The 25523-nt window shown below is 41.6% G+C and overlaps 1 protein-coding gene and 1 long non-coding RNA gene across 13 annotated transcripts in view; one reads left to right on the forward strand and one right to left on the reverse strand.

The window, feature by feature from the left end:
- POC1B (POC1 centriolar protein B) overlaps positions 1-20712 on the reverse strand; it is a 102224-nt gene extending 81512 nt beyond the window's left edge. For 7 of the 11 annotated variants that reach the window (XR_012094549.1, XM_008004221.3, XM_008004220.3 and 4 more), the window contains exons 1-2: positions 20544-20712; positions 19771-19855 (exon numbers count right to left, since the gene is read on the reverse strand). Coding sequence is in view for 7 of the 11 variants with exons in the window: in XM_008004221.3 (XP_008002412.1) it covers positions 19771-19855; positions 20544-20558 (100 nt within the window). In the remaining 4 variants the exon portion in view is untranslated. Of the gene's footprint in view, positions 1-14081; positions 19129-19770; positions 20479-20543 lie in introns of those variants that run through there. The other 4 variants (XR_012094550.1, XM_073020992.1, XM_037996725.2 and 1 more) reach the window with 3 other exon arrangements.
- Positions 19882-25523, forward strand: part of LOC119623854 (uncharacterized) — a 73850-nt gene continuing 68208 nt past the window's right edge. For both annotated transcript variants that reach the window (XR_012094551.1, XR_005239917.2), the window contains exon 1: positions 19882-20173. This is a non-coding gene — a long non-coding RNA (uncharacterized lncRNA). The remainder of the gene's footprint in view (positions 20174-25523) is intronic.

Below are 25523 nucleotides of genomic sequence, written 5' to 3' on the forward strand. Positions count from 1 at the left end.
AATTTTTGGAACATATCAATGCTTCAACAAAACGTTTAGAAAAAAGCAGAAAACATCACTCTAGCTGTTGTGTGGAAAAGACACAAGGGGCAAGGGACAGATCTATTACGAGGGTACTGCAATCATCCAGTCAGGAGAAAGCAGTGGTCTGGACTAGGCTGGGGGCCTTGGAAGGAGGAGAAAGAGTCAAAATCAAGATACACTGTAGAATCTATGAGGCATGCTAATGACTAGATGTGAGATAGAGAAAAAGAGAAGATGCTAGAATTTTGGCCTGGGAACCCAAATGAATTTTAGTGCCATTTAATGAGATGGGAAAGACCAGAAAGGGAGATCTGAAGTGATACAGGATGGGGTGGACATAGTAAATTTGAGATGCCAATTAGATATACAAGTGAAAATGTCAAGTAGGAAGATGCATATACCCCCTGGAGCCCAAGGAGAGGTTCTGACTATACAGTGTGGTGGTTAAAAGAATACCCTGTAAAATTAGACTCACTGTGCTCAAATCCATGCTGTCACTTACTGCTGTGTGCCCTTGGGCAAGTTACTCAACCTCTCTGTGCCCAGGACACTTCATATGCAAAACGAGGTGTTGAAAGTACTAAAGGAAATAGTACTTGCAATTTATGCCTGCCACATGAAAAATACTCAAATGTAGCTATTATTGCTAAAGTTTTCTCTGTTAGTAGTAGCTTAGAGAAAGTACTAAAGGCTGTAAACTGGATGGGATCACTGAGGAAATCAGTACAGATAAAGAAAAGGTTGAGGACACTTAACGTTCAGATAAGGAAGAGCAAAGGAAGGCGCCACAAACAAAGTAGGAAAGGACAAGGACATTGTGGTGTCCAGGAAGAGAAGGAGCATTCCAAGAGGGTGACAAGTGTGTCAAATGAGGTTTAGTAAAATCAGGCCTGATCAGGACCTGCTACATAATTTGCAGGGCCTAGTGCAAAATGTAAACGTGAGGCTCTTATAGGAAAATAAATAAGAATTGCAGGACAATGATAGCAGAGCATTAAACTAAGCATGGAGCCCTGTGCAACTGTGTAGGAGGTATGCCCACAAAGCTGGCCCTGGGCCCAAATGAGAGGACGTTCCAGCTGGGCTTCCTGGGCCAAGTAGGGGCTCAGAAAGCTGTGAAACTCACTCATTTCCTGCATCAGGACTTACTTTGGTCCTGGATGAATAATAATATTGAAGATATACGCTTAGAATATTCCTAACATCAGAATTAGTGTATGTGTTTTCTTCCCCCAGAAAGTGGGATCAAAGTCAGAAAGGCATGGACTCAGAAGAAAATAGGAGAGAGTTTATATATATCATAGAATATATATGACCCCCAAGGCCGCAGATCACTTCAGCCCAGAAGTTTGAGACCAGCTGGGCAACGTCTCGAAACCCTGTCTCTACAAAAAATACAAAAAAAATCAGCTGGGCGTGGTGACCTGCACCCATATTCCCAGCTACTCTCTGGGGGTGGAGGAGGCTGAGGTGGAGGCGGGAGACAGAAGCTGTACTGAGCCATGATTGCGCCACTGCACTCCAGCCTGCTTCAGACAGAGCAAGGCTCTGTCTCAAAAAAATTAAAAAAAAAAAAAAAAAAAAAGCTATGAAAACCAACACTGAATTTCCCTCTTTACTTCCTTAACCTTCTGTGTTAGGAAAGAATTGTCCTACCAAACCCTAATACCATGATAATAAAATGTATTTGGTTATTGATGTCAGTGTTGTACTGTGTCAACGTGGAATTTGCTTTCATACATTTCCATTAAACCACACCCTATATAAACATTACCACATAATTTAAAATGTCAAAGCTTGTACCATTCATCTTCAACGGGTCTATTCTGAGATAAAATGTCAAAAGGGAGGAAATTAGTGGAAAACATTAACTAGTAATCTACCAATTTAAAATAAACTATTTATAATCTATAACAATAATCCATTGTTTCAAGAAATCTCTGTTGGCAGAAGAACAAAGCCCATGCTTACCTAGGTCAGTGCTTTGTCTCTGGAGGTGACAACAAAGAATAACAAATGGAAAACATGTTTGCTCTGTGTCTATCACACAATGCTCAAATGGTCACCCGTTTTTGTGTCACCTTAAGTACCAATAACTTCCTTGAGTCAACCCAAGCTTTCTCACTCGTTGATTTGACCAAAATCAGCTGTAGTTACTTAGAGGCTCTGTCCGGAACACTGTTTTCTGAAAAGAAATGTTACTGTCTCCAGTTTTTGTTTCTTACAAATTATCTTACTTTTCAGTTGGTAATATTTGTACCTGATACAGAATTCCAATATTACAGAATTCCAACATTACAAAATGGCGTTTAATGAAATCTCCTTCTAGTCCTTGACAACCTGGTTCTCCTTCTAGAGGCAACCAGCATTAGTAATTTCTTGGGAATCCTTTGTGCTTATTCAAATGTGTGTGTCTACTCTCATACGTTTTTTATACAAATGGTAGTATATTATACGCTTTCTGCATTTTGCCTCTCTATCCTGCCTTCTCAGTCTACTTAGCATGATATATGCTGGAGATAATGTTTCGTTAATACCTAGAGCTGCCTCATTCCTTTTTCCCTCTTATTTTTGGTAAATTTTTATTTTGATAATTTTAATCTTACAGAAAAATTAGAGAGTTCTCAGGTTGCTCTTTGTCTTTATTGACCTTTATATTCTTGAAGACTATAAGCCTGTTATTTTGGTAGCCTGCTTGTTAATTTTATTAAAGATACAATTTTGACAAGAATATCACAAAAGTTATGTTGTGCCCTTAGCAGTGCATCATATTAGGGTGCACATGATGTCTCTTTGTCCTAATAGTGTTGATGTTAACTTTGATTGCTTGGTTTAGGTGATCCTACCTCTACCATGTAAAGCTACTATTTTTCCCTTTGGAATTAATAAGTAACTTGTGGCATAATATGGTTTGGCTATGTCCCCACCGAAAATCTCACCTTGAATTGTAATTTGAATTATAATCCCCGTGTGTTGGGGGAGGGACCCTGGGGGAGGTGATTAGATCATGGGGGTGGTTCTCATGATAGTGAGTGATTTCTCACAGATCTGATGGTTTTATAAGGAGCTTCCCCACCTTTGCTCTGCACTTCTCTCTCCCGCTGCCATGTAAAGACGGACATGTGAAGATGGACGTGTTTATTTCCCCTTAGGCCATGATTGTAAATTTCCTGAGGCCTACCCAGCCATGTGGAACTGTGTGTCAATTAAACCTTTCTCCTTTATAAATTACCCAGTCTTAGGCAGTTCTTTATAGAAGTGTGTGAACAGACTAATACATGGAGAGATAAGACTATATAAATATTGTCTTCCTCACCAAACTGTCACACACTAACTTTAGCATTCTTTCATAATTTTCTAACCCATCATTCTATGATTTACTACTTAATTAACGTTTAATTAGTAAGTTAATGAATTAATATTTTAAAAATGTATTTACTGTTTAAGGAAGAACCATCCATTTTCCTCCATTTATCTGTGTACTCATTTACTTTTTATCAGTGTGAATGCATAGATTATTTAATTCAACAGGTTATAATCCATAACTGTCATTTGACTCTCAAATTGTTCCAGATCTGGCAAATGAAAGCCCCTTTAAAAGTTGCCCTCTGCATCCTTTCGATATATTTCCATTCTTCAAATACTCCCTTATTTTCTAGAATTACAATATGTTCTAAGACGTACTTCTCCTGCTCCAGCCCTGAAATGGGCCTTTTTTTCCCCCTCAAAAAGCTCTGATTTCTTTTAATGGATAATGGTATTTAGAAACCAATATCTGGGCACAATGTTTGCTCATTGCTACTGGTATGTCAGTGAACAGAGCTAAGGAACAAGACTGAAATCACAACGGGCAGAACTAAGAAATCAGCTATAGAGAGCTATTATCTATCTATATGTAGGTATGTCAATTGATATAGATATTAAAAACCATGAGTTTTAATCTAACACCACAGAATACATTCTTGCTCTCCCTTTCTCCATATTTGTGACTCTCTTTTCCCACAATAAGAAACCTGGCTCCCATGCTCAATATATCTTTGCTCAATCCTAAAATACAAACAGTAGTTTCAGAATCATGAAACCACACTAACTAGAGTTCCTAACTAGAGTTCCTAACTAGAGTTCAGGATTCAGTTTTGGTTTTTTTGAGACAGAGTCTCACTCTGTTGCCCAGGCTGGAGTGCAGTGGTGTAATCGCAGCTCACTACAACCTCTGTCTCCTGGGTTCAAGCAATTCTCGTGCATCAGCCTCCCAAGTAGCTGAGATTACAAGTGTGCACCACCACAGTCAGCTAAATTTTTTTTTGTATTTTTAGTAGGGACAGGGTTTCAGCATGTTGTGCAGGCTGGTCTTGAACTCTTGGCCTCAAGTGGTCTGCCTGCCTTGGCCCCTCAAAACGCTGGATTTACAAGTGTGAGCCACCACACCCAGCCTGTTTTGTTTTTTTAACTGGGAGGCAATTAAATTGTAGGTGGCTCCTTTTTGGTCTCGCACACTTCCTTTTGCTCTTTGGTAGCATGGTTCTACTTGAGCTTGGAAATAAGTCCTAGGGTGTGGCTGTTTCTTTTAGGTGTAGTCCTGATTCCTAAAGACCTGGCCTTTCTGGTGTCTCAACTCAATGTCTGAAGTGCTCAGAGAGACTTCGTCTTTGTTGAAGCTAGAGACCTAGACATCCAGCCCTGCGTGGTCGTTAGTATCATCATTCAGCTCTCAGTTCAGCAGTGAGAGATCCCTGGTAGTCTCACAGTTTCCCACTCTGCACATCCTGAGCTCAGCCAGGCTGTTACTCGGAGGCTGCTCTACCTCTCTGCTGTGCAGCAGGAAAAACGCTCCCAGGAAGAAAGTCATGGAGATCATCACCTTGCATGTTTTCTTTCTTGTAAAGATCATAGTTTTTGCACTCTCTATAGGTCAATGCCTGAAAACAGCTAATTCACATATATTTTGTCCAGTTTTACAATTACTAGGTTGGTGCAAGATTGTGGTTTTTGCTATTGATATTTTCAGCTATGAATTACTTTCGTCACTGGAGGCAGAAATATGTTTTTATTCTTTTTTTTTTTTTTTTTTTTTTTTTTTTTTTTGAGACGGAGTCTCGCTCTGTCGCCCAGGCTGGAGTACAGTGGCAGAATCTCGGCTCACTGCGGCCTTTGCCTCCTAGGTTCAAGCAATTCTCCTGCCTCAGCCTCTCAAGTAGCCAGGACTACAGGCACGCACCACCACACTGGCTAAATTTTTTTTTGTATTTAGTAGAGACAGGGTTTCACCATGTTGGCCAGGCTGGTCTCGAACTCCTGGCCTCAGGTGATCCGCCTACCTTGGCCCCCCAAAGTGCTGGGATACAGGCGTGAGCCACCATGCCTGGCCAAATAGTACATATTTTAGATAACTTTGTACATTTGAAATATATTCCCTCTCAGGCCTTTTCATTCCATATTCAGAATAATCCTGATTGGCCAGGTGCAGTGGCTCACGCCTGTAATCCCAGCACTTTGGGAGGCTGAGACCGGTGGATTACCTGAGGTCAGGAGTTCGAGATCAGCCTGGACAACATGGTGAAACCCCATCTCTATTAAAAACGCAAAAAAGTTAGCCAGGCACTGTGCTGCACGCCTGTAATCCCAGTTACTCGGGAGGCTGAGGCGGGGGAATCGCTTGAACCCGGGAGGCAGAGGTTGCAATGAGCTGAGATTGTGCCACTGTACTCCAGCCTGGGCAGCAAAGTGAGACTCTGTCTCAAAAAAAAAAAAAAAAAAAAATCCTGATAATTCAGATTAGCTTCATATAGAAATCCTTGGATTTTTCAATTATTTCAGAAGTCCTTCTCTATATTTGCTACCTCCATTATGTCCTACTATAAAGTCCATTACTGAAAATAAACTCAGCTTTCTAGTTTCACATGGTGCTATGACTTTGTACTTTATGCTGCATTTCCAGGTTCATGCTTGCCTTTGGGTCACAAAAGAAACACCACACTGCTTTATTTAGGGGAAAAATAGGGAAATCTTCTAAAGAAATCTATGAGAATGAGTTCTTTTATAAGTATTTTTAAGAAATGAAAAATAAAAGGCAATCCCCAGACATACATCTATAAACCTAGATGGGGCCTGGCACAATGGCTCACTGTACTCCCAGCACTTTGGGAGGCCAAAGCAGGTGAATCACTTGAGGCCAGGAATTTGAGACCAGCCTGGCCAATATGGTGAAACCCTGTCTCTACTAAAAATACAAAAAATTATCCGGGCGTGGTGGTGCGCACCTATAGTCCTAGCTACTTGGGAGGCTGAGGCATGAGAATCACTTGAACCCAGGAGATCGGGGCTGTAGTGAGCTGAGATCGCACCACTGCACTCCAGCCTAGGTGACAGAGTGAGACTGTCTCAAAACAACAATAAACCTAGATGGAAGTGAGGGAAAGGGTTGTACAACAAAAAGACAATATTCCAATCTTGACTAGACAAACTTTAATACTATAATACGGTCAGAAGTAGTTTGTACTGGCCGGGCGCGGTGGCTCACGCCTGTAATCCCAGCACTTTGGGAGGCCGAGATGGGCGGATCACGAGGTCAGGAGATCGAGACCATCCTGACTAACACGGTGAAACCCCGTCTCTACTAAAAATACAAAAATTAGCCGGGCGCGGTGGCGGGCGTCTGTAGTCCCAGCCACACGGGAGGCTGAGGCAGGAGAATGGCGTGAACCCGGGAGGCGGAGCTTGCAGTGAGTGGAGATTGCGCCACTGCACTCCAGCCTGGGCGACAGAGCGAGACTCCGTCTCAAAAAAAAAAAAAAAAAAAAAAAAAAAAAAAAAAACAGAAGTAGTTTGTACTATGCAAGCACTGCATAATAATATAATTAAGTGATGGCACTCACTTAAAATCCCTTTGCCTTGAATAAGGAAATAACTAAGCGTATTTGCTTTCTAGCTGATACTAAGTAATTAGCTTGCTAGTATAAGCTGGGTCTAAAGGAGCTTGCTTTAAAAAGTAATCTTTAGTAATGACAAGCCGAAGAAATTGAATTTAATTTATTCAAATTTCACGTCCTTGAAGACTAGCAATAACAACGGAAACCTTTACTGAATTAGTACTATGGGTCTAGTATTTTTCAATACTGCATAAGTCTCAAGCCCAGGCATGGTGGCTCATGCCTGTAATCCCAGTGCTTCGAGAGGCCAAGGCAGAAGGACTATGTTAGGCCAGGAGTTCAAGACCAGTCTGAGCAATATAGCGAGACCCCATCTCTACAAACAATTTAAAAAATTACCTGAGCTTGGTGGTGCATACCTGTAGTCCCAGCTACTCCAGAGGCTGAGGGAGGTAGGCGGCTGGAGCCCAGGAGGTCAAGGCTGCAGTGCGCTGTGACTGCATCACTGTACTCCAGACTAGGCACCTTTATAATTATTATTTTATTTAATCCTAACAACAAGGCAGATAAATATCATTATCTCTATTTTATAGAAAAGGAAATGAGGCTTAGTGAGGTTAGGTAACTGGTCAAGGTAAAACAGATGAAAAGTGAAAAGAGCTCAATTTTTAACCCACTTCTACAACACTCCAAAGCCTAGGCTTTTAACCAATAAACCAGTGCTTCTCAAAGCAAACGGAATTTATGAATTATCTCCATCAGAGTTACTGGGGTCCTTGTTAAAAATACGTATTTCTAGTAAATTACACATTATTTGGGGTGAGACCTGGGAATATAAATTTTTGACAAGTTTCTCACTGAATTCTGATGCACACTGAAATTTGAGAAACAATGCACTCTGTTACTACCTCTCAGTGTTACACTAAATTAGTTTAGCTTTTGTAATTTTTCAGCTTTTGTAGGTTTCATAATTTTTTAAGCTATAATAGGAGAAGCTCCACAAAGTACCACATAGGCTGCCATCAAGAATTTGAAAAAAAAAAAAAAAAATCTTTGGCAAACTTTTATTATGGTTTCACTGCAGGGAAAGTAACTAAAAAGTTCCAAATTTCAGTTTGCTTCTATTCAGTCAAAAAAGGAAAGATTACCTTGTTCTTTACTATCATTTGTTGTACAAGCAAACCACATGTTACAGAAGGATTTAATCAATAACAGGATAACCCTGAAGGAAAAAGTGGGGGAAGTAACAACTTCAATGTTAAAATTATGCAATTTTCAACAGAAACTTCTAAAGTACAGGTCAGATTCTGCAAACCATGTGAAAATACTTTTAAAGGCTTTTACTGTTCGTTTAAACGTGAATGTGGCCCTCTGGGAAAGGGATGACTGGCCTAGTGGAAAAGGGTATGGTTCTGGAATCAGACTCAAACCAGACTCTATTAGGCTAGAGGTCCCTAACCCCCAGGCTGCGAACTGGTACTGGTCCGTGGCCTATTAGGAACTGGGTTGCACAGCAGGAGGTGAGCGGCAGGCAAGTAAGCATTAAGGCCTGAGCTCCACCTCCAGTGAGATCAGCAGCAGCATTAGATTCTCATAGAAGTGTGAACCCTACTGTGAAAATTGTCTTCCATGAAGCCAGTCCCTGGTGCCAAAAAGATTGGGGACAACTGCTAGGCTCTGCTGCCTACTAACTTTATAGTTTTGGGCAAGTTACTGAAACTTCAGCTTCTGCAACCATAAAAGGGGATGATAACACTTCAAAGGCTATTTTGTTTTCTCTCATCCTCTTCCTTCTCATCACCTTTCCACCCATCCTGTGAAACCTAAGAGCCCCTATAATATGGTTTGGACTTATGACCCCACCCAAATCTCATGTTGAATTGTAATCCCCAGTGTTGGAGGAGGGGCCTGGCGGGACGTGATTGGATCATAGGGGCAGATTTCCCCCTTGCTGTTTTTGTGATAGTGAGTGAGTTCTCACAAGATCTGGTTGTTTAAAAGTGCATAGCACCTCCCCTTCTCTCTCTTCCTCCAGCTCTGGCCATGTAAGATGTGCCTGCTTCTCCTTCGCCTACTGCCATGATTGTTAAGTTTCCTGAGGCCTCCCCAGCCATGTTTCCTGTATAGCCTGCAGAACTGTGAGTCAATTAAACCTTTTCTTTGTAAGTTACTCAGTTTCAGGTTTTTTTTTTTTTTTTTATGATGGAGTCTCACTCTGTCATCCAGGCTGGAGTGCAGTGGCATGATCTCAGCTCATGGCAGCCTTTGCCTCCCGGGTTCAAGCAATTCTCCTGCCTCAGTCTCCCGAGTAGCTGGGACTATAGGCATGTGCCACCACACCTGGCTAATTTTTTATTTTTAGTAGAGACAGGGTTTCACCATGTTGGCCAGGCTAGTCTCGAACTCCTGACTTCAGGTGATCTGCCTCGGCCTCCCAAAGTGCTGGGATTACAGGCATGAGCCACTGCGCCCGGCCTCAGGTATTTCTTTATTGCAGTGGGAGAACAGACTAGTATATCCTACCTTCTAAGAGTCTACTAAGAAAAAATCCACTATGCTTCAGGTCCTGCTTCCTCTAATTATGACCAGAAGTTGCAGCCTCAAGCCTCTCTGGTCATCAATCATTGTGCAAACTTTCACTCCCATAATGCTATGGATATCCCCTTAAGCTGACCCTGGTACCCATGCCTTCTCTCCTCAAAATTTACCACTGGGCCACAACACCCACTAGATGATGCCTCTTGTATTCACATCCTCCTCTCTGTAAGTCCCTCTTCCTCCTTAAGTACTTAAACCTTGACTCTGCTTGGGGACATCAAGTTTCCTGTCACCTTTCAAGCAGCAATCATTTTCTCTTTCACATGTCACCTACTTCAGTCACAGTCTTCCCTTCCATTTCAACTCTGAGCACTATGAATTAACTCAGCAGATACAGGACCCCAGCAACATGTAAGGCATTGTGGCAAAAGAGGGGAGTCCTAAGTGACAAAGCAGACAGAAATCTCTAATTGGGGAGCTTAAATTCAAGTGGAAACACAGACAAACGTATCAATTTATTTATTTATTTATTTATATTAATTTTTTGAAGATGGGGGTCCTGCTATGTTCCCCAGGCTGGTCTCAAACTCCTGGGCTCAAGGTATCCCTCCTGCCTCAGCCCCTTGAGTAGCTGGGACTACAGGCATGCACCACTGTGCTTGGCTTTATATCATTTTAAATTGTGCTAAGAGGTATGAAAGATAAAGCAGGAAGCTTTATTTTGTGTGGAGGTGGAATCTTAAGTAAGATAGAATGATCGGGGACATTTTAAGTGGAGGTGTGAAGGACAGGGAGTCAGCCAAATAAAGGGTGAGGTGGTGAAGAACATTTCAGACCAAGGGGAAAATAGGGCCTCTCCAAAGACCTTTTTTCTCCTGCCTCCTCAGCCGCTCGTTCTAAAAATCTTGTCCCCAGCAGAACATGAACACTTCTCAGATCTCTGATTGCAACCCACCAGGACAACTTGCTTTCCTTATGACTCACTCACTTCCATCTCATCCAGAACTCCAAGACCCATGTTCTCATCCAGGCCCATGTTCTCCATTGAGGCTCTCTTCTCACCATCTTCACTTCACTAACTAATGTATAACCTTCGTTTCTCTCCTTATTCAATTATAATCGCCCTCATACATGTAACGTTCAATCCCTTGACTCTCCCTCCTTCCTTCAAATTCCCCTGGCAAAAATTCCAAGCACTCTGCCTTTTCTGAGATCATAACTATACCAGTGAGAATTGCTGGTCACCCCAACCCCCAAACAGATTGGAAACACTATACATTTATGATAACTAAGTTTACATGAGTCTTATATACTCCAAAGCAGTGCATGATTCTCTATTAGTTTCTTCCTCCACTCTCTCTAATGACAATTTAATATTGTCTCTATCTTCAACATTTCTGCCCCACTCCTAACCTTGGCTTTCATGATACCCTACTATAATGGCTTTCCCTCCTATCTTTCTGATTATTCTTTCTTAGGTTATTTTGCTATCTCCTCTTCTGATCTACAGGTTGGATATCTTCAATATTCAGACATGGGGTATTTGTTCTCATTGCTCTACATTCTTCCCAGGTGATCTCACTCATTCCCATGACTCTAAATACCATTTGTATGCTAATAATTCCCAAATTTCTGTCTTACCCAGACCATCACAGTAATTTGAAGACCACCATCCTAATTTGAATCACCATCATCTGCTGGTATTACTATAATCCCCCTAAGTGATTTCCCTACTAATAGTACAATCTCTGTATAGTAGCCAGAGTGGTCTTTTTGAGGTACAAATCATGTTATTCCCTTACTAATCCCTCCAACAATTTCCACCACTCTCAGAACAAAATCCTAAAACATGTCAAGTTTCCTGTAGCTGCTGTAACAAATTACCACAAACCTGGAGGCATAAAACAACAGAAATTTATTATCTCACAGTTCCGGAAACCAGAAGCCTGAAATCACGGTGTTGACCGGGCCACACTCTCTCCAAAGGCTCTAGGGGATATCTCATTCCCTCCCTCTCTCAGCTCCTGGTGTCTCTAGGCACTCATTGGCTTATTGCTGTGTCACTCCAATCTCTGCCTCTGGCTTCACATGGCCTCCTCTTATCTCCTCAGTATGTTTTTTACAAGGACACGTCACTGGATTTAGGGCCCACACAGATAATTCAGGATGATCTCATAATCATTAAGATCCTTTGCAGACTTACATCTACAAAGACTTTTTTCCCCCCAAATAAGGTCACATCACAGGTTCCAAGGACTACGACATGGACACATCTTTTGGAGGGCCATCATTTAAACCCACTATAGCTTCAAGGCCCTGCCGAAGCTGTCTCTGCCTCCCCCTGCAGCTTCATCTCTCTGTGTTTACCAGGTTCTACCCATTCTGGCATTCTTATACTTTCTTGATCTAGGACAGCTCTTTCCCAGCCTTGGTCTTTGCCTATGCTATTCTCCTTCTAGTCTTTACCTAGCTAACTTCTCCTCTGGTCTTCAGTTAAATCTAACTTTCACAGGGAAGTATTCCTTGACCCCATAAATTTAAGGATGTCTCCACTGTTATTCTCCCTTTAAAAAGCACTCTATGGCTGGGTGCAGTGGCTCACACCTGTAATCCCAGCACTTTGGGAGACTGAGGTAGGTGGATCACTTGAGGTCAGGAGTTCGAGACCAGCCTGGTCAACATGGTGAAACCCCATTTCTACTAAAAACACAAAAATTAGCTGGGCATTGTGGCATGCACCTGTAGTCCCAGCTACTTGGGAGGCTGAGGCACGAGAATCGCTTGAACTTGGGAGACGGAGGTTGATGTGAGCCGAGATCATGCCACTGCACTCCAGCCTAGGCGACAGAGTGAGACTTGGTCTCAAAAAAAAAAAAAAACAAAAACAAAACAGGAACATACTATTCCTTTCCTTCACAGCTTTGACTACTTTCCTTTGTTGCATCAAGTTGTACTGACAAATGGATTTGTGTTTACTTGTTAATATTTGTCTCCACCACTGGACCATGAACTCTTCATATCATCTCATGAAGCACATCTGCTTTCTTCCCCTCTTTATGTAAACCCAGAGCATAAAATGGCATCTGGCATACAGTAGCTTTAACTAAATAAGGGAGTAGTAAATAAATAGACTGCCTCCTCTTCCCCTTTTGAACAGGATTAGATAAATGCAAATAGACAGATTAGAATGGTGACCAGACACCCAAAGACACTGCTGGCCTGCAGTAGATATCACCCCTAGCCCAGCCTGGAAGATTGATAAAGCTTGGCACAAATGAAAAATTATTAAGTTAGAAGGACTTCTCTAATTTTCTTTTCTTTTCTTTTTTTTTTAACATGACACAGCCTCAGGAGGTCCTGAAGACATGTGCCCTCTAATTTTCATTTCTGCTGTGGACAACTATACAACTCAGGAACTTGTTTCACCTTTTACAGTAATCTCCACCTCCTGTCCAAAAGGATTTATTGAAGTTTCTCTGAAATTTTAGGAAAAACTCCCAAATAAACTTATTTCCAAGCCCCACCTAACACTAAGCAGACTGATTCATTCATATATATAACTTTCTTAATTCTGCAAATTACAAAATGATTCAAGTATTATTAAATACTAAATCCTACTAGCCTGTTCTAAAGTCTAGCGTGCACAGAGGCATGCAAAGAGGTCTAGCATGCAAAGAGAAATCTTTTCTGAGACATCCGAAATTCTCCAGCCTGCTTTTTTACCTGAGGTATTTTTTAAAAACTGAGATATTATTTAAATACCATAAAATTTAGCCTTTTAAAGTACACCAGTGTTTTGCCCAACGTTTGCACTTTTATCAGTAATTCCAGAACATTCTCATAATCCCCTACCCCCTGCCACCTGCCAAAAATTCATCTCTGTTAGCATTCTCTATTCCTCCCTTTCCCAGACCCCGGCAAACACTAACGTACTGTCTCTATGGATTTTCCAGTCTTTTTTGTACTTGTGAACCTGAAACACAGAGAGATAAAAGTGATTTATACAGAGCTGCAAGTCACTTAGTAAGAGAGTAAGGTTAGAATACAAGTATTTGCAGGAACTTTTAAGTGTATAAAAATTAGTGAAAATATGTTTAGGTCACCTATATATATGCTAAATGCAGCTATAAGACCATCTGATGTTACAGTCCTTACAATAGTCATTCTCAGGCAGTGTGTCTGGCCAGGGAGAGACAGGGGTATAGGGATTTAGGAATCACTAAAGAGGAAGAGACATGCCACTGGTGGAAGGGAATTGCATTTATGGACCAGGGAAATATAAGGATTTGTGGCTTAAAGGACAGACATTTTTCTTTTCCACCCAGAGTAGTGAAGTTGGTGCTAATATGTCCAGGTGCCCATTGCTTCCTTTTATAGTGGCCCAAGTGGGCCCCAGAGATCCCTGATCATTTCTAGTTTGCTCATGAGTAGTTAATAAAATAATAGTACTAACACCCCTTCAGAATACTTGCTGATTAACTACACGTTGTAAAATAATATGGGAATTTTGACTTTTTAAATATCTACTGTCTGAATTTTCAAATAAGTAAAAGAACTGCAAGCTGAACTTACTTCCATTGCCATTATAAATATATACACAGGAGTACGTTCCCACAGGCTAAAATAATCACAATCTATTTGCAAAAATAATGAGGTGCACTTTTTATTTTATGTCTTAATCAACATTACAAATACAAAAGGAAAAAAGTCAGAAACAACTCATCACAGAGAAAAAAAATCATCATTCAGAAGAGATTAATCTGAACTTCAACATTCTTTGTGCTCATTTTAAAATTATTAAAACAGGAATTCAAAAGGACAAGCAAATAAAAACCAAGTATTTTATTAATTAAAATTGAGACCCTAAACCAACTTAAAGACCATACAACTTAAAAATAAGCTGTCTTCATCCTAGAAAAGTTTCATTTGCCATCATATAATGAATATGTAGGAACTTACTAATGGGTAAGTAAACAAATTTTCTTTTACAAACAAGTTATTTTGAGTGATAGAAATCCTCCTAGTGACTAGATTTTTTTTTAATGACTAAAAACGCCTATTTAGATAGTCCATGTATCCATAGAGTTGGGCACTAAATGACACAGTGGACATTTAAAGTTGAAACTCCTTGTCTACCAAATATTTTCCTAAAACTGTTTTTAAGCATAAACATTAACTTAAAAGGTCAACTCTTAATTGTCTACAACAAAAGACAGCTTTGGTACTAATAAATTCAAATTAGGGAATCAGTTTTTTAAAATGTAGAATTACAGAGTATTTTTGGAATTAAATTGGAACTTGAGTAAATATGAAAATGTGAAAGTCCCGCTTTTCTGTTATGCACTCATGAGGAATGAACAGCCTAACTATACTGGATTATTGACATAAATAAAGCACCACTGTAAAATCTCTTCCTAAAAGATTGCTGGGTCACACCTAGCAATTTAGGGCAAAAAGTCAATAAAAAATTAAGGTACTTTATTTTTTAAAGCCTCATTTCCCTTTTGATAGGAGCATCAAGATACTAAAATAAAAATAATGGAGTAAGTACTTTCAAAATATAACAATTTTAGTTATCCCATATAATAGGGGGCTAACAAGAAAACAAAAAAATAAATAAAAAGAGAAAATTTAAAAATAAGTAAAAAATAAAAAAGTATTTTTAAAAAGCAGCCTGGGCAAAAGAAGTGGGTGGGTTTAGGAGAATCCCTTTTGAAAAACTCAGAGCATTATTATTAACCCTTCTTAAATTAAATGCAGGGCCAAGCATGCTGCATGTGGAATCTGGACAATTCGTTGATAAACTTTAAGGTTGCTAAATAACTTACAGAAACTATGAATGCATTTTCATTTTACGAGGCAAAACAGAAAATATTCAAGATTGCATAGCAATTTTATTTTTTCAAATGGTTATCCTAAAGAATTTCCTTAATTCAGATTTTGCAAAATTCTTACTCTCCAAGTCATCAAGTAAACACTAAAAGCAACTTTACTCGTGAATACAGTGGACTCTTTACGAAGCATGCATTTTTCATAAATCTAGGCCAAAGTGTACTAATTGAGATTTAATTCTAAATTCATCCTGTGATTTCTGGATATAATATTGGTAGAAAACCAGTAAAAATACTTAAAAAAAAAAAAGTGTTTACTTCCCGAATAATTTAGTTTTGGAAATATTTATATTCTTAGTCAAAATATTAAGAGTCTAAAGGTTTTAAAAACAAAATTGGTTCAACAATTATCAAAATGAAATGACTATAAACACTGACTAAAACTTCTTAACCCACAGAAGTAAACCACTTCAGGTGAGTTCCGCTCACTTAATTCTCTTTTTTTTTTTTTTTTTTTTGAGACAGAGTCTGGCTGTTGCCGAGACTGGAGTGCAGTGGCGAGATCTCGGCTCACTGCAAGCTCCGCCTCCTGGGTTCACGCTATTCTCCTGCCTCAGCCTCCCGAGTAGCTGGGACTACACGTGCTCACCACCACGCCCAGCTAATTTTTTGTATTTTTAGTAGAGACGGGGTTTCACCGTGTTAGCCAGGATGGTCTCGATCTCCTGACCACGTGATCCGCCCACCTTGGCCTCCGAAAGTGCTGGGATTACAGGTGTCAGCCACCGCGCCCGGCCTCAGCTCACTTAATTTTTAAAACCCATTTCTCTTCTCCAGCTTCACAACTGGATTGAACATTGCTCAACTGCTCAACAACATTACCTACGTCAAAAGTGAAAAAGATAAAAAGTATTGTAAAGATTGCACAGTGAGTGAATCTGGGAAGAATATACTGTATAATCAACATTTCAGAGCTGAAAGGGATATTTAAGATCCAATTCAGCACCCACATTTTACAGATGAGAGAACCAAGCCCAAACACATCAAATAACTTGACCAAAGTCACATTCCTCAGCTGAGCCATTCATTCATTCAGTCATTCATTTACCCACTTACTGAAAGCGGCACTTAAGTGCCAGGCTCGGTGCTAGAGACGGAAAGCAGCATTCACAACTGCCAAGGCAGTCTTTTTTCCTTGCATTTTAAAGATAAATTCTTACATTTCCTGATCAGCAGAATTCGTAGGAGAGTTCCACAGCCTTGGCAGAACCTAGCCCACTTTCAGTTTCACACATTTTAATAAACATAGTTGGGTTTAACTTCAGAGAGGCCTCAATTGTGTTTACTTTAAATGATTAAGCATTAACAAAGGGAGGCATAGTATTCGGAATGAGTCCCTTTCTAGTACATTCATAACTTAAGGAAGTGCAATCAGAAAATGCCCTGCACACACAAACACGTTCACAGAGAGGACAGCTTACAAATCAAGAGGAATCTGAGGTATTAATATATAGATCAGTGAAGTCCAATAGCTCAAGTTTACAAAGTATGGAATGTAAATATCTCCCCATTTCATTTAGATATGGGTACGTCTGCATGTTAAAAAGGCCTCCAAACTCACACTCAAACAAATGCCCTCTTCCAATTACACGTATCTCTAAAACCAGGCCTTTTGCATTAAGCTCAATTTTCTTTCTTTTTGATTAGAAAAAAAAATTTAAAAATAAAATCTAAAATTTAATGTGCTGGCTGAAAAAGAAATTCAAATTCTATGTAATGAAAATAGCAATAGCTCCAACTGCACATTCGTGAGTTTTGTTAAAAAATGGGATGTGCGGTGAACTTACCCATCAACATAAATCATACCTCATTTTACTTGGACCTTTACATTCTTTAATATTAAGTCTGGCACTTATATGTCTTGTGTGTTTCAATTCACAGTCAACTTCTTTTAAGAAGAGACCATATTGACAAAGCTCTTATATAAAACAACTCATATAAGTAAGGCACTGTGAAATATTAAACAGCAGCACTCTGGGTACCCAGTTTCAGTGTGGTATACCAAAATGAACCCCAGCTTTCCAGTGCTCCACAGACGACTGCTAGGTGGCTTTTGATAAAATAAAATACAATCTTCACTGAGGCCCTTCAGGCTCTTTGACTTTCTTGACGCTATTGTCAGCTCATGACGAAAGTGCTGTTGTGCTCTATTTCTCAAAACTCCAAATTTGATTTTTATCTAGAGCATCACAAGTTCTCATTTGTACATCAGGTCGGCCCTCCGGGGTCCGATAAGCACTAAGACACAGTCCTGAGTGTGGGTGAAAAATAGTTCCATCTTCTTTAAAATGCCAAATAATGTTTGCTGGTACAAGGAACCCATCTTTGGGACAATTTTGCATTCCTACATAATTTTTTTGGTCAGGAACCTCTGCACATAACTCTGTCACAGAATTAAACCTTATTTCTTTGTTTGAAGTATATTCAAAGAATTGATTGCCTCCTTGACCATGGCATCCAAACAGTGAAAGGTTAGCACCTGTGGGGTTGTTGTCAGGAGAATTATAATCTAAACATTCAGAAGAGATTCCTCTACTGCGAATAGCCCCATGCCAGCCTGGCCTATCCTCTGGAACATGTAAATTAGGAAACACGTTTTTCAAATACCAGTCAAAGCTCTTGCATCTCAGCTGCTCTCGTAGTAATTTTCTTTCAGAAATATCACCATAAGCTTCTTTTCTTGCTGGAGGGTTTCTATTGTAGAAGTGCTCTTTGTACTCATCCATCCAAACTTCTGCTGCCCGAGCAGTATTCTGTAGGAAATTGGGGCGAGCATACGGTGCCCGCTTGGGGAACACATGGCCCACGTGGGAACACGGGTGGATCTCCAATTTGCCACCACACTGCCACACCCTAAAAGACAGCTCAAGGTTTTCACCTCCCCACACTTCCATTCCTGTGTCATATGTTCCAAGGTACTGAAAATATTTCTTGCTGACAGCAAACAGTCCTCCAGCCATGGTGGGTGATCTGATGGGGTCAATTCTTGATATCCGCCTGTCCCTTTCGTGTTTGGGGACAGAATGCCACTGAAATGTTAAACGCCAGTCAAACCCACCAATCATGGGCTCCCCTGTCTGCATATAGAATTCAAAAGTATTCCAATCAATTGTGTCTATAACAGGACACACAATTGCTGTTTCATCTCTCCCAATCCTTTCCAAAAGCGGTTCCAGCCAACCGGAATTACACTCACAGTGACAATCCAGGAAAGTGAGGACGTCCCCAGTGGCGAAAGTGGCCCCAATCAGACGGGCCCTAACCAGCCCCTCTCGCTTATTGGTCCTAATCAAGCGTACTCTATCAAGATTGCTGATGTAAGTTTCAAGTTGCGTCTTCAAATAAACTCTGTCACTCAAGTCATCCACCAAGATGATCTCTTTCAAAAGGACCGCAGGAGAAGTTTCTAAAACACTGTGAATAGTACGGAGCAAAGTCGACCAGGCTTCATTATAGAAAGCAATGATAACAGAGGTGGTAGGAAGTGTCCTATAGTTGAATTTCTGGGACTTACACTCATACATTCTTTTATCCTCTATGTGTCGATGCAGGGAAATTCTGTCACTGAGGTAAATATTGATGGCATATCTCTCAATGAGTTCTTCTTGCTGCTTCAGTTCACCCTCGTTGAGTTGGAGTTTGCTGGCTTTCCCCCACTCCCCAGGTGCATGGGAATCTGCAGGGGGCTTCTTATAAAGCGGTCGAGACAAATCCTCTGTATTTTTCTGGAGGTCTGAGAGCCTTCTTGACCCCAGCTCCCTGGCACGGCCGGCTCCTGCGGAGGCATGAAAAGTGGAGACCAAGAGCTCCACGAAGATATAGGCCACTGTTAAAAACGCCAGCAGCAGGCAGCTCTTGCCTGCCCAAGTCCACCTCACCGCCATCCGGATTCTCAGGGCTGGGGCGCAGACGCAGCCACCCAGCCACCATGCAGGGGAAGGGCGGCGGAACCCACAGCTCGAGCTCAGGTACTTCCCGGCAGGTTCTTCCTTTCATGCAGGCGCTGGGCTTCTTTCCAGCCACCCGGGCTTTCCAGGGGTCACCTGAGCCCTCTCGGTCCTCGGCCTCCGGCACGGCCCAACTCTTCTCTCCCCACTTCCTCCTGCTCGGCTCACAACTTTTCACGAACTCTCCAGCCAACACCCCACCCTCCCCGGGCCCAGGACAAACCCCTCCCCTACCCACTCACTCCTCCTGGTGGTTAGTTTGCGAAAGTCGTCCGCCAGGCCTAGACTGCTGGATACGAGACTCTTGGCCGGGCCGGGGGCCGGGATGGCCGAGGGGGCCCCAGCTGCGCCCCGCCGCGCTGGGCCCTCGTCTCCGGGTGCTCTCAACCCCCATACAGGCCCCTAGCCGTTCTTCTAGGGACCCTGCCCGGACAGGAGGAAAGGTTTCCGGCCCGGGGAGCTTTTGTCTCATTACAAAAGCAAAACAAGAATAAGACTTACCGAGTTGCTTGCCGTTGGGGCTGAAGTCCAAGGAGGTGATCGCAGCTTTGTGGCCTTTGAAATAACGCTCCAGAACGGGGTCCTCCTGGAAAGGAAAGTTGTCAAGTTTTGAAAGCCGCCGCAGACCTCGAATTTTGGGGGCAGTGATCGACGCTGCCACTCCCCCGGAGTCCGGCCTGGGAATGGCCACCCAGGCGGCGGCTTGGCTGGGCGACGGGGCCGGGCAGCAGCCCACCCATGGGCGCGGCGCCCAGTCCGGCTACAGGGAGACGCCGGCGCCAGCTCTCCCCGCAGGGCCGGCAAAACGCTCTGTTCGCGCTCCCCAGAGCCAGCGCATCTTAGGAGCCGCGGCCCCTTTGACATGCAGGTTCCCGGGCCCCGCCCGCTGGCACAGGGCAGGCAGGTACTAGGATGCGCCTCGGCTTTGGTACTTTTTTTTTTTTTTTTTTCTTTTTAAATACTTCCCAGGTGATTCTGACGTAGGCGCTCCACGGAAACCCTCCAAGAATTCTGGGGGCCGTGGGACTGCCCGGCTCAGTCCGGAGCTCCGCAATTCGGGGAAGAGCGCCCGGGAGCTGGGTCTGGTTTCTGCACTCCGTCCGTCCCGGTGGCAGAGAGTGAGATACGGACGCCCCGGGACGAGGGGCTCAGGACCCGGCTGCGGACACCTGCCTCCATCTCCCGCCAGGTGCGGGTTCGGCCCGGACCTGGCTCCGCAGCCGGCGGGGCAGGCTCCGGGGAGGGATCCCCCAGCACTTCCAACCTGTTCTTACCGTGGCTGAGGCCATCGGGGGGTAGTGGTCGGCCCCAGGCTCCTGCGGGTGGGGGAACCCGGGGAGGGGAGGGGAGGGAATGGGGCAGGAGAGGGGACCGTGCGGCTCCCGGAACCGTCTGCCCAGAGCGGCAGCGCCTCCCGGTCACTACAACAACGGCGGCCCAGTCAAACCCCGCGCTCCAGGCATGGCTAGCCGAGCCCCGAGACACCGCCAGCCCTGTAAAGAGCGGACGGGAGGGATGCTCCGGTTCAGCTGTGGCTACACACCAAAGCCATGTTTACTAACACTCGTGTTTCCTGTGGTTTGACGTCAGGAAGTGGGATAGTAACCAGGACGGGAATAAGAGCGATGAATGGAAGGGAGTTGTGAGCCTGTGATCGATGCAATCAGAGTTCTATTATGTTTTAAAGAGACAGCACCCGTGACGCTTAAGGTGATCCCCTACCGCTTATTTTGTTGACGTAAAGCTTTGAAGTGGGGCAGCTTGCTAGTTATTAATATACTAAAAGGAACTAAATCCCCGGAGGGCGGATTTGAATTTATTTAACCACTGTTTTCCACACAGTGCGCTGCGGGATATTGATATAGATGCGGATGTGCGTGATGAATGAATGAGAGAATGAATGAATAAATGTCGTGCATACACTTAATAATGTTCTGCGATATGTTTCCAATCTCATTTGCTGATTTGCGTATACCTTAGAGCACTAAACTTACACAGCTGGATACTTAAAGTCTTTAGGAAGACTTGGAAACATGGTTTTGGTTTGTTGGTTTTTTTGTTGTTGTTATGAGACCACCTTTCTACAGCAGACTTTGTCACACATAGTATCATTTGTGCTTCAGTCAAACAATGTAGTTGGTAGAATTACCAAATGTTTTCAATGTTTCCAAGTTATAAACTTGATTCCTAGATATTGGTCTTAGAGGTTACACAGGCAGTTCTTCTAATTCCAAGTCCATATCCTTTTTTTTTTTTTTTTTTAACCCTGCCTCAAAGTGTGTTCTGAGCTGAAAATTACATACAGTGTAAAGATCCTTAGCTACATCAAAAGGCATGATAGAGCACAGCTGGTAAGATATGTGTTTTATGCAAATGAAAGGTATGCTACACACCTTAATTACAGATTCCCTAGTTGTCTAGTGATTGAGTTTAATTTTATTGAATATGGTACTTAACAACTAAACAAGTAGCTTTAGATTACAGTGTTAGTTAATTTAAGTATACATTTGTTAAATATCTGTTGTATGTTTGGCCTTGAGGGACACAATGATGACTAAGATATTTCCCCTACCTTCAAGAACTCACCAATCTAGGGTTGATGGGTCTCATGCTTTACCATTTCTAATGTTGATTTGGGGGCCCCATTTCCAGAGATGCTGAATCAACATATACAAGGTGGGATCCAGGGCCCTTCTGATGTAACAAGCTCCACAGATGATTACTATGGGAGTCTCAGCTGTCTATGTTGAGAAACACTACATTAGTCTAGGAGATAATATGTTAAGAGTGTTGATACCAGCAACTTGTCAGCAAACTGTTGCAGGACTCTTAGTTTTGCTACATATTCCCAGTTTAGGCTTGACTTATTTTAAAAGCCTGCCAAATATATTTAAAAATTATTTTTAAATAATGCTGGATACTGGTGGGAATGTAAAATGATGTAGCTCTGTTAAAAAAATTTTCAGTTCCTCAAAAACTTAAACCTAAAATTACCTTATAATCCAGCAATCTCACTGCTAGGTATATCCCATAAGTATTGAAAGCAGAGACTCCAACAGATGCCAGTGTTCAAAGCAAGCATTATTTACAATAGCCAAAAAGTGGATACAATCCAAGTATCCAACAGATGAATGGATAAACAAAATGTGTGTGATATATACATATAAGGAAATATTATCCTGCCATAAAAAGAAATGAAATTCTGATACAAGCTACAACATGGATGAACCTTGAAAACATTTTGCTAAGTGAATAAGCCAAATACAAAGGAGCATATTGTATGATTCCACTCATATGAGGTACCTAGAATAGGTGAATTCGTAAGAACAGAAAGTAGAATAGAGGTTACTAGGGCTGGGGGTAAGGGAGACTGGGGAGTTACTGTTGAATGGGTGCAGAGTTTCTGTTTGGGATGATGAAGTTCTGGAAATAGATGGTGGTGATGTTTGCACAACATTGTGAATGTACTTAATGCCAGTGAATTGTACACCTAAAAATAGGTAAAGTGGTAAATTTCATTACAGGTTTTTCACCACAATAATAAAATAATAATACCAGAAGCTGAAGAGTAATCAGGACCTCAGGATTACTCATAGACATGTTGTATCTAATATTGGGCAGAGCAGAAGCAGAAAAAGGAAGAAGTTGGAGATTTAGAAACTAGCTCAAAAGAAAAAAAAGTATAGATTTTTATCTGTTTTAGTAAAAGTTTAGTTTTTACTTTTTTCTCAATTATCAGGAAACACATGTTTTAAATTTAAAAGATGGGAGGGAAACTACCTATTACTCCTATCACCTAACGTTTATCTTAAAAAATTTGTCACCTACTGATATGGTTTGGATTTGTGTCCCCAACGAAATCTCACGTAGGAGTGTAATCCCCAGTGTTGGAAGAGGGTCCTGGTGGGAGGTGATTGGATCACGGGGGTGGATTTCCCCCTTGCTGTTCTGAGTGAGTTATCATGAGATCTGGTTGTTTAAAAGTGTGTAGCACTTCCCCCTTTGCTCTTTTCCTCCTGCTCCAGCCATGTAGGATGTGCCTGCTTCCCCTTTGCCGTCCACCATGATTTTAAGTTTCCTGAGGCCTCCCAAGCTATACTTCCTGTACAGCCTGCAGAACCATGAACCAATTAAACCTCTTTGCTTTGTAAATTACCTAGTCTCAGGTAGTTCTTTATAGCAACGTGAGAATGGACTAATATACCTACCTATGTTTTCACTACATGCTAGGACTTTTCTAAGTACCTTACAGATTTTGACATTTAGTGATCATAACCATCTTATTAGAGATGTGCTATTATTACCATTTCCGTTTTATAGATGAGTAAATTGATATGCAGAGACATTAAGTTACTTGCCCAAGGCACACTGCTAGCTAGAAAGTGGCAGAGTTGAGATTTTTAGACACTCGCAGTGTGCCTTCAGAATCCACTCTCTTAATCACTGTCATGACTTTTGTGTGATTGCAAGTATATTATAAATGTATAAAACATTGCATTTTTGCCAAGATTTTAATAATAAGTTTTACAAAATGAAAGTAATATCTCCTTTATTTTCATTCCACTGTCCTCACTTATTACTCTAAACTGCCCTTCCCATTGTTCTTTTCCATAGTTGATTTTGTTCTTTTCTGCTTTTCTTCACTTTTGCACATAGTGAAAGCTCAGAGGTAGAAATTTGGAAATGTGGTCTAAGTTGGGGAAATTTTTTCTAACCTCAAGCCTAATTCCACTTGCTACAATGATTATTTAGACCTCTCTGGATTGCAACCTAATCATTTATATGAGTGGGAGCCACAAGCAGGATCAGTATTTTAAAACCTACAAGGTTTTACTGCAGGCCAGGTACTAAGTAGGACAAACCGACCTCTAATTAGCCCTTCTTTTCCAGTTTCCCCAAAACAGAAATTGAATTTATTTACTTGGGCATTATAAAGAGTTGTTTTTATTTTAGCACTGGTTCTTCCTTGGTCTACAAATTTGGAAATTCAGCGTAGTACAAAAGTGCCATCTACTGTTCACCTTACTATATAGCACTTGGAGTGAACATACTTTGAGCCTGTTTACAGGCAGCGGAACTCCCTTATTGATACACTTCCTCCAAAGTATAGGAGAGCACATGGAAAAGTACAAGATGGGTTTGAATCAATAATGCATTACATTTTTGAAAACTGCATGATTCATTTAAGTCAACATTCAGTCTCCAAGTCCTATCAACTACATCCTCAGCATATATATATACGATGGGCTGCCTAGACTGGCCTTGAACTCCTGAGCTCAAGTGATCCTCCTGCAGCAGCCTCCCAGGTAGCTGGGATTACAGGCATGCTCCTCACCATATATTTTATCTTCCTATCTTTCTGTCCAATGGCTCCTGTCACTCCACAGACCCTGCCTTCTGCCTTCTAGAATATTTCAGTAACACCAACTTGCTTTCTGACTTCAAAATTTCTCCCCTCCACCTGTCCACCCTGCATTTACCAAGAAATAACATAAGATTCACCAGGGTAGCTTGCTAAAAGTAAAGATTTTTAGTCCTCACCCCAGAGGTTTTCATTTAGAAGGTCTAGTGTGAATACTAGAAATCTATTTTCAAACAAGCTTTCTAGGTGATTATAATATGCATCAACATTTGGGAACCACTGGCATATCATGCCATAGATCTTCTTTAAAATGCATTTTTAGTTCACTTTTAAATGCCTCAAACCAAGTCCTATTTTATATCTAACCACTCATCTCCCCTGGGCCAGTCCTTAAGCCACTGCAGTTAACTACACCCTTTGGAGCCTTTGCTAGAGCTGTTTCTGTACGCGTGAATGCCTGTGCTACTGTCTTGCTCCAACTTATACACAAAGAAATGTATCTCAGGGAAGATATGTTTATGTAAAATCTTCTTTCTCTGAACCTATTCCTCCTTATAAAAATACAACTTACTATTTTTCCTCTGGGTCCTGATGGTATGCAACTTAGAGTTCTACTTAGCACTATTTTATGTTGCTGCATTTACATCCACATTATGTTTCTTTGTCTACCAGCACTTACTATAGTGAAAGGTCAGTAAAGATAAGAACTGTGTTCTACTCATTTTAGTATCACTCTATAGGCAGCACAATCTGTGACACATAGTAGAGGCATAATAAATATTTTCTGCATTGATTGAAAGCTGACATTGTGGCTGGTCAGCTCTATATTTACTGAAAAAGTCTACAAAATAAATAGAAAACATGATCATTGTCCTCCAGTAGTTTAAAGTAT

Source organism: Chlorocebus sabaeus, chromosome 11, assembly GCF_047675955.1.
Source record: "Chlorocebus sabaeus isolate Y175 chromosome 11, mChlSab1.0.hap1, whole genome shotgun sequence".
In the NCBI taxonomy this organism is placed as follows: Eukaryota; Metazoa; Chordata; class Mammalia; order Primates; family Cercopithecidae; genus Chlorocebus; species Chlorocebus sabaeus.